At 42.9% G+C, this 15,452-nt stretch overlaps 1 protein-coding gene across 15 annotated transcripts in view; it reads right to left on the bottom strand.

Annotated features, from left to right (window-relative positions):
• Nucleotides 1–15,452, bottom strand: part of LOC115130569 (nebulin-like) — a 98,657-nt gene that overhangs the window by 66,080 nt on the left and 17,125 nt on the right. For all 15 annotated transcript variants that reach the window (XR_010463959.1, XM_065018686.1, XM_065018681.1 and 12 more), the window contains 29 exons: nucleotides 15,233–15,430; nucleotides 14,911–15,018; nucleotides 14,587–14,685; nucleotides 14,281–14,385; nucleotides 13,953–14,060; nucleotides 12,690–13,001; nucleotides 11,439–11,645; nucleotides 11,159–11,263; nucleotides 8,737–8,844; nucleotides 8,290–8,601; nucleotides 7,852–8,058; nucleotides 7,642–7,746; nucleotides 7,316–7,423; nucleotides 4,775–5,086; nucleotides 4,463–4,669; nucleotides 4,241–4,345; nucleotides 3,971–4,078; nucleotides 3,457–3,768; nucleotides 3,076–3,282; nucleotides 2,854–2,958; nucleotides 2,654–2,761; nucleotides 2,256–2,567; nucleotides 1,965–2,168; nucleotides 1,661–1,765; nucleotides 1,362–1,469; nucleotides 918–1,229; nucleotides 627–830; nucleotides 324–428; nucleotides 28–135 (listed from right to left, as the gene is read on the bottom strand). Coding sequence is in view for 14 of the 15 variants with exons in the window: in XM_065018686.1 (XP_064874758.1) it covers nucleotides 28–135; nucleotides 324–428; nucleotides 627–830; nucleotides 918–1,229; nucleotides 1,362–1,469; nucleotides 1,661–1,765; nucleotides 1,965–2,168; nucleotides 2,256–2,567; nucleotides 2,654–2,761; nucleotides 2,854–2,958; nucleotides 3,076–3,282; nucleotides 3,457–3,768; nucleotides 3,971–4,078; nucleotides 4,241–4,345; nucleotides 4,463–4,669; nucleotides 4,775–5,086; nucleotides 7,316–7,423; nucleotides 7,642–7,746; nucleotides 7,852–8,058; nucleotides 8,290–8,601; nucleotides 8,737–8,844; nucleotides 11,159–11,263; nucleotides 11,439–11,645; nucleotides 12,690–13,001; nucleotides 13,953–14,060; nucleotides 14,281–14,385; nucleotides 14,587–14,685; nucleotides 14,911–15,018; nucleotides 15,233–15,430 (5,004 nt within the window). In the remaining variant the exon portion in view is untranslated. The remainder of the gene's footprint in view (nucleotides 1–27; nucleotides 136–323; nucleotides 429–626; nucleotides 831–917; nucleotides 1,230–1,361; nucleotides 1,470–1,660; nucleotides 1,766–1,964; nucleotides 2,169–2,255; nucleotides 2,568–2,653; nucleotides 2,762–2,853; nucleotides 2,959–3,075; nucleotides 3,283–3,456; nucleotides 3,769–3,970; nucleotides 4,079–4,240; nucleotides 4,346–4,462; nucleotides 4,670–4,774; nucleotides 5,087–7,315; nucleotides 7,424–7,641; nucleotides 7,747–7,851; nucleotides 8,059–8,289; nucleotides 8,602–8,736; nucleotides 8,845–11,158; nucleotides 11,264–11,438; nucleotides 11,646–12,689; nucleotides 13,002–13,952; nucleotides 14,061–14,280; nucleotides 14,386–14,586; nucleotides 14,686–14,910; nucleotides 15,019–15,232; nucleotides 15,431–15,452) is intronic.

Genomic DNA, 15,452 nt, shown 5'->3' with positions numbered 1-15,452 from the left:
TGATGGATAGATGTTCAATGAACTTACATCACTGATAATTTCCCTGCCGTGCTTGGCTGCGATGACAGCAATGGCATCATTGCGCAAATCATAGCCCTTCTTCTTATCCTCTACCATTGCTTTCCTGTATTGGTTCTGTATGAGAGAAAAAAATCCATAGACATGGGTATTTAAAATCAAATCACAAATCATTTAAAGTGCATTTAACAAAATCACAACACATTTTACATGAAAAACTAAACAAAAACAATACATTTTTATTTTATTTTTTACAAATGTTTACATTCATCAAGAGGGTTACCTTTGTGCAATCAGTTACTTACCCAACTGTAGTTGGACTTGTTTGCATTGGCCAAAACAATGTCCATCGCATCTGTCATAATGTGGTTCTTGATCTTGTCCTTCTCCCAGGCCTCAGTGTAAGCTTGCTGCAATAATGAGTTTCAAGTTCAAACTAACAGCGTGAAGTGCCTATTCATATAAATGGCTGAAATATAATCCAAAGTAGGGGAGATCAGATTACCTTAAAGCAGGTTTAAATGATGGAATCATTATTTGAATATCATCTACCAGGGGAAACATTCAAAGGCAAATGATGAATAAAGATATACCAGTTAGTCAAATACCTTGTTGGCATTATCATTATTTTGTTTAGCCAAAACCATTCCAATGTCTTGAACTGAGCTGGTGAACTTGAAGTTGCTTGGGTGCTGACGATACAGCTTCTCACTCAGGACATCGGCGGCTTTCTTTGCCTTCTCAACATCAAGTGAGCCGATGGGAACCCATCCGATACCTTGCAGGCTCTTTAGTTCAGCCTTATACACAGCCTAGACACAACAATACCACAATGGTCAAAATGGATGGAATAAAGACAGTTACACTGGAAAAACATGATCTAGTTCATTCATACTTACATCACTTGCTATGTCATAGACATGTCTGGCATGGACAACATCAGTGGAGTCTGGAAGACAGGTCCAGTTGTGCAGTCGAGTTACATATTTGGCGTGGTTGACCTGGATCTGGTTCTTCTTGGCCAACTCAAAGGCCATCATGTCCAATGGGAGATGGAACTTGGTCTTGGACTGGTGGAAGTCCTTCTTGTACAGAGCATCACTGGCAATCTTGGCTGAGTTAATAGCCAGCATGAGCAGAGGGTCTTCCTCGACACAGCGGGCTCCAATGTGGTGGCCAATCTGCTTACGGTAGCCAGTCTTGTACTTATGCTACAAAAGGCAAATATGAAATGGCAGTGTTGAGGATTGTTTTGATTTTACAGATGTACATTTGATATATTGTGTCATGAAATAGTAAAGAAATGGAATCGCTTATGATGGATAGATGTTCAATGAACTTACATCACTGATAATGTCCCTGCCGTGCTTGGCTGCGATGACAGCAATGGCATCATTGCGCAAATCATAGCCCTTCTTCTTATCCTCTACCATTGCTTTCCTGTATTGGTTCTGTATGAGAGAAAAAAATCCATAGACATGGGTATTTAAAATCAAATCACAAATCATTTAAAGTGCATTTAACAAAATCACAACACATTTTACATGAAAAACTCAACAAAAACAATGTTGTTTTTATTTATTTATTTTTACAAATGTTTACATTCATCAAGAGGGTTACCTTCGTGCAATCAGTTACTTACCCAACTGTAGTTGGACTTGTTTGCATTGGCCAAAACAATGTCCATCGCATCTGGCATAATGTGGTTCTTGATCTTGTCCTTCTCCCAGGCCTCAGTGTAAGCTTGCTGCAATAATGAGTTTCAAGTTCAAACTAACAGCGTGAAGTGCCTATTCATATAAATGGCTGAAATATAATCCAAAGTAGGGGAGATCAGATGACCTTAAAGCAGGTTCTAAATGATGGAATCATTATTTGAATATAATCTACCAGGAGAAACATTCAAAGGCAAATGATGAATAAAGATATACCAGTTAGTCAAATACCTTGTTGGCATTATCATTATTTTGTTTAGCCAAAACCATTCCAATGTCTTGAACTGAGCTGGTGAACTTGAAGTTGCTTGGGTGCTGACGATACAGCTTCTCACTCAGGACATCGGCGGCTTTCTTTGCCTTCTCGACATCAAGTGAGCCGATGGGAACCCATCCGATACCTTGCAGGCTCTTTAGTTCAGCCTTATACACAGCCTAGACACAACAATACCACAATGGTCAAAATGGATGGAATAAAGACAGTTACACTGGAAAAACATGATCTAGTTCATTCATACTTACATCACTTGCTATGTCATAGACATGTCTGGCATGGACAACATCAGTGGAGTCTGGCAGACAGGTCCAGTTGTGCAGTCGAGTTACATATTTGGCATGGTTGACCTGGATCTGGTTCTTCTTGGCCAACTCAAAGGCCATCATGTCCAATGGGAGATGGAACTTGGTCTTGGACTGGTGGAAGTCCTTCTTGTACAGAGCATCACTGGCAATCTTGGCTGAGTTAATAGCCAGCATGAGCAGAGGGTCTTCCTCGACACAGCGGGCTCCAATGTGGTGGCCAACCTGCTTACGGTAGCCAGCCCTGTATTTGAACTAAATAAATTAAATTGAGATAGTTAGGTGTCATTCAAATGCTGAAGTTCACACACCATTTATTCAATAGACAGTTTTTCACTTACATCGCTAGCAATGGATGTGCCCTGTTTGGCTGCCAGGATTGCAATAGCATCATTGCGCAGGTCATAACCCTTCTTCTTGTCCTGTTCATTGGCAAGCTTATATAGTGACTGTACAGGAGGAATAGAAAACACGTTTTGAATGAATTAGGACAATGCAGCCTAAATGAACACTACAAGGAGGTGTGGAAGGTATGACTCACAGCACTGCAGTTGATCTTGTTGGCTCTGGCCAACACCACCTCCATTGAGTCTGGCATGATGTGGACAGAGGTCTTATCCTTATTCCAGGCGTCAACGTACGTTTGCTATAAGACAGATATACTTCTTATTGTTTTGATGTATTACCATGTATTTGTATTGTATACATTATAATATATACAGTTCACATATGTGCATAGACATTCAGTAGATACAGTAGATACCTTGTTCATGATTGCATTGTTAGCATTGGCCAGGATGACGTCCATGGAGTGCATGTCCTTGGTAAACTTAAAGCTGCTGGGGTGTTGGCGGTACAGTTTCTCACTGCCAATCAGGCCAGCTGTTTTGGCTCTCTCTACATCCAGAGAACCAATGGGAATCCATCCTGTGCCTTTGACGCTTGTCTCATAGTCACTTTTGTACAAATTCTGCGGTAAAAAGGCGATAACATAACCAAACTTTTCTCACAGATTCAGATGTGTCTTAACAGCTCAGAATCTGGGAATGGTTCAATAATTATGAGAGAAAATATGTATTGTATACAAAAACATGTTTTGTTGTTCTGTTTGTTTTTATAGTATTATGAGTGAAATAATAGTTACATCACTGGCGATGGTCTGCATCTGCTTAGCCAACTCCACGTTCATGGCATCAGCAAGCACAGTGTAATGGTGCTGGATCTTCCTGTAGCCAGCAAAGGTCTGCACTGTGGAGGCGTGCTTGGCATGTACAACACTCATCATGTCAACTGGAGAGTGGAACTTCAGCTTGGACTTGTGGAAGGCCTTCTTGTAGTTCTTGTCACTCTGCAACCTGGCCACCTCCATGTAGTGCACCAGTAAGGGGTCGTCCTGAAGAGTGCGACAGCCCACTTGTTTTCCCCTATTCATCCGGTGACTCAGCTTGTACTTGTACTGTGTAAATAAACAACAACAATTTATTATTCCCAGGACGAATATTTAGCTTTGATGAAGATTACTTTATAGTATACAAGGTCCAATGGAAATTCTACTTCTGCTTTATCCCAACGCCTCCGATACACATGCATACATACAGAGGTTGGAGCAGATTGTAAAATGGTTTTAAAGCCTTTTATTGCTGGTCTGAGTCACTCACGTCACTGGCGATTTTGGTACCCTGCTTGGCAGCCTGAATGGCGATGGCATCAACCTTCAGGTCGTAACCCTTCTTATACATCTTCGCCAGGCCTGCTTTGTAGATTTTCTGGAATGGAGGAGAAACAATTGATTAGAATATGATCAAAATAACATTTGCTAAATAATTCAAATTCCAAGAGATATTTCAAAGTTATATTGTAAAAGCATGATGCATTACAAAGAGGAATATTTTGAGGGTAACCTACATGTTTGAAAAAGGTAGCCTTACCTGACTCATGTTGATAGCATTAGCCTTCGCCAGGACAATTTCAGGGGCATCTGGCATCACATGGACTGTGAGCTTGTCATTGTGCCATTGTTTGGTGTATTCTTGCTGCAATGTCATTGGTACAAACACAAGTCAATTATAACATTAGGACAAATGAGAAAACATCACATTTTAAACTATGTGTTTTTAATTTCAAATATGGCGTTATGGTTTATAGTGTACCTTGTTCATGATCTTGTTGTTGTCAGTGGCCAGGACAATGTCCATAGAGTCCATCAGCTTCTTGAACTGGAATTTAGAGGGGTGTGTACGGTACTTTTGTTCACTCTGGATGTCCCCGCCAACCTTTGCAAGTTCCACCGGCAATGAGCCAATAGGAATCCATCCTGTTCCTCTCACAGAGTTGTTCCAGTCAGACTTGTACTCAAACTGGGGAATGAACCAAACACAAATGAATGAAGTATTTGACACCCTCAAGCGTGTTAACAGAAAACACCCCTAGCACTAGGCCGAAGTCACATGAACAGTACTCACGTCACTGGAACTGGCATTCATGGTGCGAGCCAACGCAAGGTTCATGGAGTCAGCGGTAAGAGTGTAGTGGTGTTGGATCTTCCTGTAGCCAGCAAAGGTCTGCACTGTGGAGGCGTGCTTAGCGTGTTCAAGACTCATCATGTCAACTGGAGAGTGGTACTTCAGCTTGGACTTGTGGTAGTCCTTCTTGTAGTTCTTGTCACTCTGCAACCTGGCCACCTCCATGTAGTGCACCAGTAAGGGGTCATCCTGAAGAGTGCGGCAGCCGATTTGTTTGCCCTTTCCCTTCACATAGTCTTTCTTGTACTGGATCTGAAAGGTAGAAGTAAAAGAATAATCCGACAATCCGACACTATTGGACGTAGCAACACTGTTGTGGACTACATACTGTATAGCTCTTTCTGTCCTCCTGGGCCCAGTTTTTCAAAAGTGATCTATCTGGATTTTGCCTAGCGGATAGGATTAAATGCATATAAATACAATGAATAGAACAGGAATCCCTATTCAAGTCAGAGGTATTGTTAACAAGTACTCCCCCATAAAGAAAATGAGAATTAAAAACAGGTTCAGCCCCTGGTTCGACCGTGATCTGGCAGAGTTACTCCACATCAAGAACATCAAATCAAATGTATTTATATAGCCCTTCGTACATCAGCTGATATCTCAAAGTGCTGTACAGAAACCCAGCCTAAAACCCCAAACAGCAAGCAATGCAGGTGTAGAAGCACCGTGGCTAGGAAAAACTCCCTAGAAAGGCCAAAACCTAGGAAGAAACCTAGAGAGGAACCAGGCTATGTGGGGTGGCCAGTCCTCTTCTGGCTGTGCCGGGTGGACATCATTTGTCAAAAGACTTGGCACTCAAATAGTCAGGCTGACTGGCTCTCGTTCAGGCAAATGAGAAATAAGTGAACTCAGGCTTTCCAGAAGGCCGAAGTTAGTTACTTTAAGAAGCAATTCTCTCTCTGTGGGTCTAACCCCAAGAAGTTCTGGAAAACGGTGAAAGATCAAAGATCTGGAGAATAAGACCTGGAGACGAGTATGAAAATGTATGCACTCACTACTGTAAGTTGCTATGGATAAGAGCGTCTGCTAAATTACTAGAATGTAAATGTAAACCCTCCTCCTCATAGCTGCCCATGTCCGTTAATGTTGATGATGTGGTTGTTACTGACAAGGAGCGTATGGCTGAGCTCTTTAATCACCACTTCATTAAGTCAGGATTCCTATTTGACTCAGCCATGCCTCCTTGCCCATCCTCATCTCCCAGTCCTTTTACTCCTTCTAGGTGCTAAAGGAGCTCCTTAAACTTGACCTCCAAAAAACATCTGGGTCAGATGGTTTAGATCCGTTCTTCTTTAAGGGTTGGCAGGGTAGCCTACTGGTTAGAGCGTTGGACTAGTAACCGAAAGGTTGCAAGTTCAAATCCCTGAGCTGACAAGGTACAAATCTGTTGTTTTGCACCTTGAACAGGCAGTTAACCCACTGTTCCTAGGCCGTCATTTTTAAACATTTTATTTTACCTTTATTTAACTAGGCAAGTCAGTTAAGAACATATTCTTATTTTCAATGACCTCTCTGGGGAGGTTCCCAGTGCCTGGAATGCAGCCACGGTACGTCCTTTATTTAAAGGGGGAGATCAAGCTGATCCTAACTGTTACAGGCCAATTTCTATCTCGCTCTGTTAATAAAAAATGCTGGAAAAATGTGTCAATAATCAACTGACTGGCTTTCTTGATGTCTATAGTGTTCTCTCTGGTATGAAATCTGATTTCCACTTAGGTTATGGATGTGTCACTGCAACCTTAAAGGTCCAGAAGAATGTCACAACTGCTCTTGATTCTAAGCAATGTTGTGCTGCTATTTTATTGACTTGGCCAAAGCTTTTGATACAGTAGACCATTCCATTCTTGTGGGTCGGCTAAGGAGTATTGGTGTCTCTGAGGGGTCTTAGGCCTTGTTTGCTAACTACCTCTCTCACTACCTCTCTCTGCAGTGTGTAAAGTTAGAACATCTGCTGTCACAGCCACTGCCTGTCACCAAGGGAGTACCCCAAGGCTCCATCCTAGGCACCACGCTCTTCTCAATTTACATCAACAACATAGCTCAGGCAGTAGGAAGCGCTCTCATCCATTTATATGTAGATGATACAGTATTATACTTAGCTAGCACTTCCTCTGATTCTTTGGTAAACGCTCTACAACAAAGCTTTCTTAGTGTCCAACAAACTTTCTCTGCCCGTATCCTTGTTCTGAACACCTCTAAAACAAAGGCCATGTGGTTCGGTAAGAAGAATGCTTGATGTGTGTTTTGTCCTACATTCTTATTTTTTATCCAAACACCGGTCACCACAAGATGCCCTTTGCCCTTTTGGTAGGCTGTCATTGTAAATAAGACTTTGTTTTGAATTGATTTGCCTAGTTAAATAAAGGTTAAAATAATAACATTGATGATTAGTCCGTTGTATTCATTCTATTTCTATGTGTTTAATCTGATAGGTGATAGGTAGATCACTTTAGAAAAACGGGTTTATTGTGTCCTTACATCACTGGCAATATGTCTGCCGTGCTTAGCATGGATGACAGAGATAGCATCTGGCTTCATGTCGTATCCTTTGGCAATATCTTCCATCCACTTGTGCTTGTAGTGAGACTAGAAGGAAACAAAGAAACCAGTCAAAAACAGTCAAACATCGCAAAACTTGTACTTGCACATCTTTAAAATGCAAGAGAAATTGAGACTGTGTGTGTGTGTTTGTGTGTTTGTGTGTGTGTTTTTGTGTGAGTGTATGTATGTGTGTGTGAGTGTATGTATGTGTCTGTGTGTGTGCGTGTGCTTGTGTGCTTGTGTGAGTGTGTGTGTGTACTGACCTCGCTCATGGTCTGAGCGTTGCACTTGGCCTGGAGGAACTGGGGGCTGTCTGCAGGCAGGTTGTAGGTGTGCTTGAACTTCTCACCAGATGCTCTGTATGAAGCCTTCAAAGAGATACAGAACCAGGTAATCACATTCAACATCCATATTATGGAATAAAAACTCACATTTGATCCTAATAAACGATAAACAAAGTTGTTTTTTCTTACATCATCAAGTAGCTTGGTGTTGGTCATGGCAAGGGCCATGCTCATCTGGCCAGTCAGACTGGTGAACTTCAGGGTGCTGGGGTGCACACGGTAGCCTTGCTCATCTCGGGCTGCCATGGCTGTCTTAGCCAACTCTACCTGCATAGAGCCAATAGGAACCCAGCCAGAACCCTTGTACATGTTGTTGTAGTCGGACTTGTAGGCGTTCTGTAGAGACACACAGGGAAACAGGAAATGTATCACAACAGGTATCAGGGTAGGTATCAGGACAGGACATGTAGGTATCAGGACTGGTATAAGGACTGGACAGGTATAAGGACAGGTATCAGGACAGGACAGGAAGGTATCAGGACAGGTTAAAGGACTGGACAGGTATAAGGACAGGTATCAGGACAGAACAGATATCAGGGCAGGTATCAGGTATTGAAATTAACTCACGTTGCTCTGGATCTCCATCATGTTGTGAGCCAGCTGAATAGGCATAGCCTCAGGGAGAAGAGTGTAGTTGTGAAGGCTCTTCCTGTAGCCAGCAAAGGTCTGTGCTGCGGAGGCGTGCTTAGCATGCACAAGACTCATCATGTCAACTGGAGAGTGGTACTTCAGCTTTGACTTGTGGTAGTCTTTCTTGTAGTTCTGCTCACTCTGCATTTTAGCCACCTCCATGTAGTGCACCAGCAAGGGGTCGTCCTTAACATTGCGGAAGCCGACATGCTTGCCTCTTCCCTTCTCGTACGCCAGCTTATACTTGTACTGTACAGGAAATACAATGATGAACGTAAGTACCACGAATAACATGTCATGATTATGGTCAATTATGACCAATAAACCCAAATACAGATTTCCAATTCCTTCCAATTCTTCCACTTCCTTCCAATTCATACGTACATTGCTGGCAATATTAGTGCAGGCCCTGGCAGCGAGGATGGGGATGGCATCTGCCTTCACCTGATGTCCTTTGAGAATGTCTTGACGGTGAGCGTATGTGTAATAGTTCTGTGATGAGGAGAACGAGAAATAAACACATTACTTACAGTCACGAGCACATTTCAATTAATGCAAAATGGTCAATGAATGTGTACATTAAGTGTATTTAAAAGCATTCAAAATTATATACACACTCAGTAGCCAGTTTATTAGGTACACCACCCAGTACACGAAAATCGTTCGCTCCTACAGACAGTGAGTCAGGTGGCCGTGGCTTGCTAGATAAAGCAGGCAGACAGGCATTTAGTTACTGTTTGATTGACCTAAGCGACTTTGAGCGTGGTATGATCGTTGGTGCCAGGCGTGTCGGTTCCAGTATCTCAGAAACAGCCATCCTCCTGGGGTTTTCACGAACGACAGTGTCTAGGGTTAGGGCCGAGATCGCACAGAACTCGCTTCGCCACTCCTCCACTAACCTCTCCCCCTTTCAGTGCGTATTGTGTTACCAGCCGGTTCTGGCACTGTGGCATCAGGGTCAGACCGAGACTCCTGCGGTGGACGACTGGTTTAGGCGCGCAGAGGAGACATGGGAGGCCGCCCGCGTCCAGCGCATCGCCAGAAAGCCAGCGGGGTCCGTCACCGCAGTGAGACCCCGGTGTTCGCACCGGGTCTCGCTATCGACCCGTAACCTGCCCCTCCGCCTGCCCTGCCGGAAGCTGGGTCCGTGGTTTGTGGGGCTATTTAAAGTCCTGAGGAGGGTGAACAAGGTATGTTACAGATTACAGCTTCCCTCTGATTATCGTATTAACCCCTCGTTCCATGTGTCTCTCCTCAGGCCGGTGGTGGCTGGTCCGCTCCAGGAATCTGAGGTGCGGGAGGTTCCTCCGCCCCCTTTGGACATCGAAGGGCCCCCGGCGTACATCGTTCATTCCATCCTGGATTCGAGGCATCGGGAGGGGGGCCTTCTGTACCTCGTGGAGTGGAAGGGGTACGGGCCGGAGGAGAGGTGCTGGGTTCCGGTTGCAGATGTTTTGGATCCTGAACTGCTGAGGGAGTTTCCCCGTCGCCGGCTGGATCGCCCTGCGCCTCGTCCTCCGGGTCGTCCTCGAGGCTGGTGTCGGCTGGAGCCGCGCGTCAGGGGGGGTACTGTCACAAAGTCGGCTCCTCTCCTTGTTCGGGCGGCGTTTGGCAATCGAAGTCACCGGCTTTCTAGCCATCGCCGCTCCATTTTTCATATCTCCATTTGTTTTGTCTTGTTCCATACACACCTGGTTTTCATTTCCCCAATCAATCTACTTGTATTTAACCCTCTGTTTCCCATCATGTTTTGTGTGTAATTGTTTCATGTTATTGTGGTGTTTTATTATGCGCTTTACTTTTGTTATGTTTAGTGTTTTGAGCGCATTTGATTTATGTAGTGCTCTCGTTTTTGGAACTAAAATAAAAGTGTGCGTGTTTACATCACTCTACTCTCCTGCACCTGACTTCGCCTCTAATACACCCGTTGACAATTAGAGCAAGCTGGTTGGCCGTAGGCATTTCCATATTACAGCATATTAATGAGTACTAGGTATGTTATGTCATCTGCATTACTAGAGGCCTAAACAAAGGCTTCCCAACTGGCCGTGATTACAGGGCAAAACAGATCAAATGGACATGGGTAAATATTCAACCATTAAAAGGTTTAAGACCCCTACCACCGTGATCTGTTCCCTATATACATTTAATGGTTAGGGAATTACTACCACATGTAACTTAAATTGTTACAGCACTCTCACTAACGGGTACAAAAAAATAAAGCCTCTTACAAAACACGCCTCAAAATATGAGTGAGAAACAACAATACCCAAAACACCCTATAGAGTTCAAAAGGTTTCTGGCACTCCAGAAATGTCAGATGGTACTGTATTGTGAATTACAGTAAATTACTGGCAGCAATTGGCCAGTAAGTTACTGTCGAGTTTCAGGACAAGGTTTGTAGAATTCCTAAAATACAGTATATTACTGTATTCTGTGGAGGTACAGCATTCTCACTCACAGATGCAACAAATATAGGCTCTTACATGGGACGCTTTAAAATATGTTCATTAACAGAGACTCTTTCCCCGCCCACAACATTTTCCCACAATGCACCATAATTAATACTGTAAAACACATTTACAGTATTTTACTGTGCATTCTATGGTAATCTACTGTATTCAGTTTATATTGTAAGTTACTGATAGAATTACAAAAATGGCTAACAGTTCTGTAATCATTCATCATATAACCAACTATATAGTAATACAGGCACATGGCATGGATAATTAATATATATGGGTATTGAATGTGTATAATAGCATAGTTGTATAATAGTATGGACAGTGATCAACATTGAACCAACCTTGCTGATGTTGACAGCATTGTATTTGGCTTGCATAAACTCTGGTGCATCTGCAGGGAGATTGTAAGTGTGCAGGAACTTCTCTCCACTGGCTTTATATTCTTGCTGCAAAAAAATAACATCATAACACCATACATTTCAATCATCAGTTTTGTTCAGATCAGTTCAATTTGGTGCAACACAAACAAGACATTTAAAAACACATTAAATAGACAAATTCAATTCAATGGACAACTAGATATCTGATTGGTGGCCTTTCTAGTAAGTAAGTACTACTCACAACATTCATGATCTTTTGGTTATGCTTGCACAGCTCCATATTCATGCCGTCCATCTTGCTGGTGAATTTAAAGTTTTCAGGGTGCTGCCTGTACTTGTGCTCATCCAGAACAGCCCCGGCCTGCTTGGCTAGCTCCACAGGAATGGATCCGATAGGGATCCAGCCAGTTCCCTTCACAGAGTTCTCCCAATCCGCTTTGTAGTTCACCTGCATCCAGCAAGGGGAGGAAACCATGTGAGAAATGCTGAGGAAGATGCAGCATTACAACTTACAAGTTGAAGTTTTTTTCAAATCAGGCTAGTAGAAAATGTGCCCAACTAGCCCACCAGGCAAGTGAAATGTTGTCTTTTCAAATACAGCATGGCACAGATTAGTAGTAGAATATCACCTGGGCTAGTAGAATATCACCTGGGCTAGTAGAATATCACCTGGGCTAGTAGAATATCACCTGGGCTAGTAGAATATCACCTGGGCTAGTAGAATGTCACCTGGGCTAGTATAATGTCACCTGGGCTAGTAGAATGTCACCTGGGCTAGTATAATGTCACCTGGGCTAGTAGAATGTCACCTGGGCTAGTAGAATATCACCTGGGCTAGTAGAATATCACCTGGGCTAGTAGAATGTCACCTGGGCTAGTAGAATGTCACCTGGGCTAGTATAATGTCACCTGGGCTAGTATAATGTCACCTGGGCTAGTATAATGTCACCTGGGCTAGTAGAATATCACCTGGGCTAGTAGAATGTCACCTGGGCTAGTAGAATGTCACCTGGGCTAGTATAATGTCACCTGGGCTAGTAGAATATCACCTGGGCTAGTAGAATATCACCTGGGCTAGTAGAATATCACCTGAGCTAGTAAAAATGTCACCGGGGCTAGTAGAATGTCACCGGGGATAGTAGAATGTGGGCTAGTAGAATGCCACCGGGGCTAGTAGAATGTCACCGAGGCTAGTAGAATGTCACGGGGGCTAGTAGAATGTGGGCTAGTAGAATGCCACCGGGGCTAGTAGAATGTCACCGGGGCTAGTAGAATGTCACCGGGGCTAGTAGAATGTCACAGGGGCTAGTAGAATGCCACCGGGGCTAGCAGAATGTAACCGGGGCTAGTAGAATGTCACCGGGGCTCGTAGAATGTCACGGGGGCTAGTAGAATATAACCTGTGCTGGTAGAAAATCACAGTCTACTAGCCCTTCAGGCCAGTGCGGGAAATCCTTTTGTTCTTTCCCTGTGTAGGAGTCAAACTACTTACATCACTGGCATTGGTGTTCATGGTGCGAGCCAGCTCAAGGTTCATGGCCCCAGGCAGAAGACTGTAGTGGTGCTGGATCTTCCTGTAGCCAGCAAAGGTCTGCACTGTGGAGGCGTGCTTGGCATGTACAACACTCATCATGTCAACTGGAGAGTGGAACTTCAGCTTGGACTTGTGGTAGTCCTTCTTGTAGTTCTTGTCACTCTGCAACCTGGCCACCTCCATGTAGTGCACCAGTAAGGGGTCGTCCTGAAGAGTGCGGCAGCCGATTTGTTTGCCCTTTCCCTTCACATAGTCTTTCTTGTACTGGATCTGAAAGGAAGAAGTAAAACAATAATCAGATGTGACATTATTCAACGTAGCCTATATGTGGACTACATACTGTATAGCCCCCACCCAGTACCCTACCCTGAACTTAATAGAGTGTGACCACCTGGTTACTCTACCATGCACCGTAGAGGCTGCTGCCCTATGTACATAGTCACGGAACACTGGTCACTTTAATAATGGAACGCTGGTCACAGTTTAAATAATATTTACATACGGTTTTACCCACTTCATATGTACAGTATATCATTTCTTGAAATGTTCCAGATTGACTGACCTTCATGTCTTAAAGTATTGATGGACTGTCGTTTCTCTTTGCTTATTTGAGCTGCTCTTGCCATAATATGAACTTGGTATTTTACCAAATAGGGCTAATTTCTGTATATACCACCCCTACTGTACCTTGTCACAACATAAGTGATTGTCCTAAATGCATTAAGAAGGAAAGAAATTCAAAAATTAACTTTGAACAAGGCACCACTGTTAATTTAAATTCCAGGTGTCTACCTCATGAAGCTGGTTGAGAGAATGCCAAGAGTGTGCAAAGCTGTCATCAAGGCAAAGGGTGGCTAATTTGAAGAATCTCAAATATAAAATATATTTTGATTTGTTTAACACTTTTTTGTTACTACATGATTCCATATGTGTTATTTCATAGATCTACAATGTCGAAAATAGTCAAATAAAGAAAAACCCTTGAATGAGTAGGTGTGTCCAAACTGTTGACTAGTACTGTGTATATATATATATACTTCCGACACTGCTCATCCCAATATTTCTATATTTTTTAATTCCATTATTTTGTATTGTTAGATATTACTGCACTGTTGGAGCTAGGAACACAAACATTTAGCTAAATATCTGCTAAATATGTGTATGCGACCAAACAAATTCGATTTGATTTGATGTTGTCCTGGCAATTTATTGTGTACTTACATCACTGGCAATGTGTCTGCCGTGCTTAGCATGGATGACAGAGATAGCATCTGGCCTCATGTCGTAGCCCTTTGCAATGGTTTCCTCCCAGCTCTGCTTGTAGTAGTTCTGAAATAAACCAATAAGGTAAATGAATACACTATTTCCATGAGACACTAATATAACACAGTAAATGCATTTACCGAAGAAGGCATAGCAGCATTGAGAGGAAAAATGTCTAAACACTGTAGAGTAGTGGGCAGGCGACGATAACACGATAATACATTTGATAATTCATTAAATGAAATATGAATATAAGGAACAAGTTATCAGTCTTGGTCGACAATACCTTGCTGATGTTGTAGGCATTGCATTTGGCCTGAAGGAACTGGGGGTCATTATGGGGCAGCGAGTACTTCTGGTGGATCTCCTCAAGACCCTTCTTGTAGTGAAGCTGCAAGGGAAGAAGAATACTCATTCAAATTAGTAGCTACACAAACCCTAAAATAGGTTTTCCATCCACAGAAATGAATTACTGAGTTTACTCGACACAGAAGCTCAGTTGAAATAGCTTTTTCATCCAGCACTGAGATGAATCTGTGTTCCGGAATGAAGACAGATCACAATGTCCATACTATCATGCAATACAACTCACATCACTCCTCATTATCTGGTTGACCTGGGCCTGCATCATGACGGGGTGGTCAGCGATGGAGGTGAAGGGGACAGTGTCTGGGTGCTGGCGGTACTTTCTCTGAAGTGGAGGATCAAGGGTACAAATATTATGTCAAAGCAGATTAAACCAATTTTCATGTGTTTTTAAATTGTCAAGGCGAGAAAAGACTTTACACAATTAAAAATATATTACAACTAATGCTGCTTCTATTGTGAGAGCTCTGGTGAGTACAGCTTCCTGTGTATTTACTGCATTATGACAACTAGACCGGTATATTAAACTAGATCGTGTAGTGGTAGCTACCTCATTGAGGATATCTCCAGCTTTCTTGGCCTTCTCCACTTCCATGGAGCCGAAGGCGACCCAACCAGAGCCCTTGGTGGAGTTGTTGTAGTCTGAATGGTATTCATTCTGTAGTGAAGGAAGGAGTCATAAAGTAGTGTGAGAATAACTTTCATTATATTTACACTGTGTATAATGCTGCAATGCTATTATAACCTTTTCCCCAGATGTTTACTAGGATAAAACCAAACCAATCAATTAATGAACACATTAATAAACAAATCAATTAATCTATTAGACCAATCAATCAATCAATTTGATCAATCCATCAGATGAATCTTACGTCACTCTGGATGATGTTGGCCTTCTTGGCCAGGTCCAGGGACATGGCGTCATGAGGAAGGAGGTAGCGGTTGTGGATGGTCCTGTAGCCGGCCATGCTGGCAATACCCTGGGACTTCTTGGCCAGGGTGTTAGACATCATGTCCAGCGTGGTGATGTACTTGGTTTTTGTCTTCTCATAGTTCTTCTTGTACTCGCGCTGTGGAGAGAGTTTGAGAGAA

Source organism: Oncorhynchus nerka, linkage group LG1, assembly GCF_034236695.1.
Source record: "Oncorhynchus nerka isolate Pitt River linkage group LG1, Oner_Uvic_2.0, whole genome shotgun sequence".
Lineage (NCBI taxonomy): Eukaryota > Metazoa > Chordata > Actinopteri > Salmoniformes > Salmonidae > Oncorhynchus > Oncorhynchus nerka.
The sequence above is the reverse complement of the archived record's forward strand: the minus strand, read 5'-3'. Positions and strand labels throughout refer to the sequence as shown.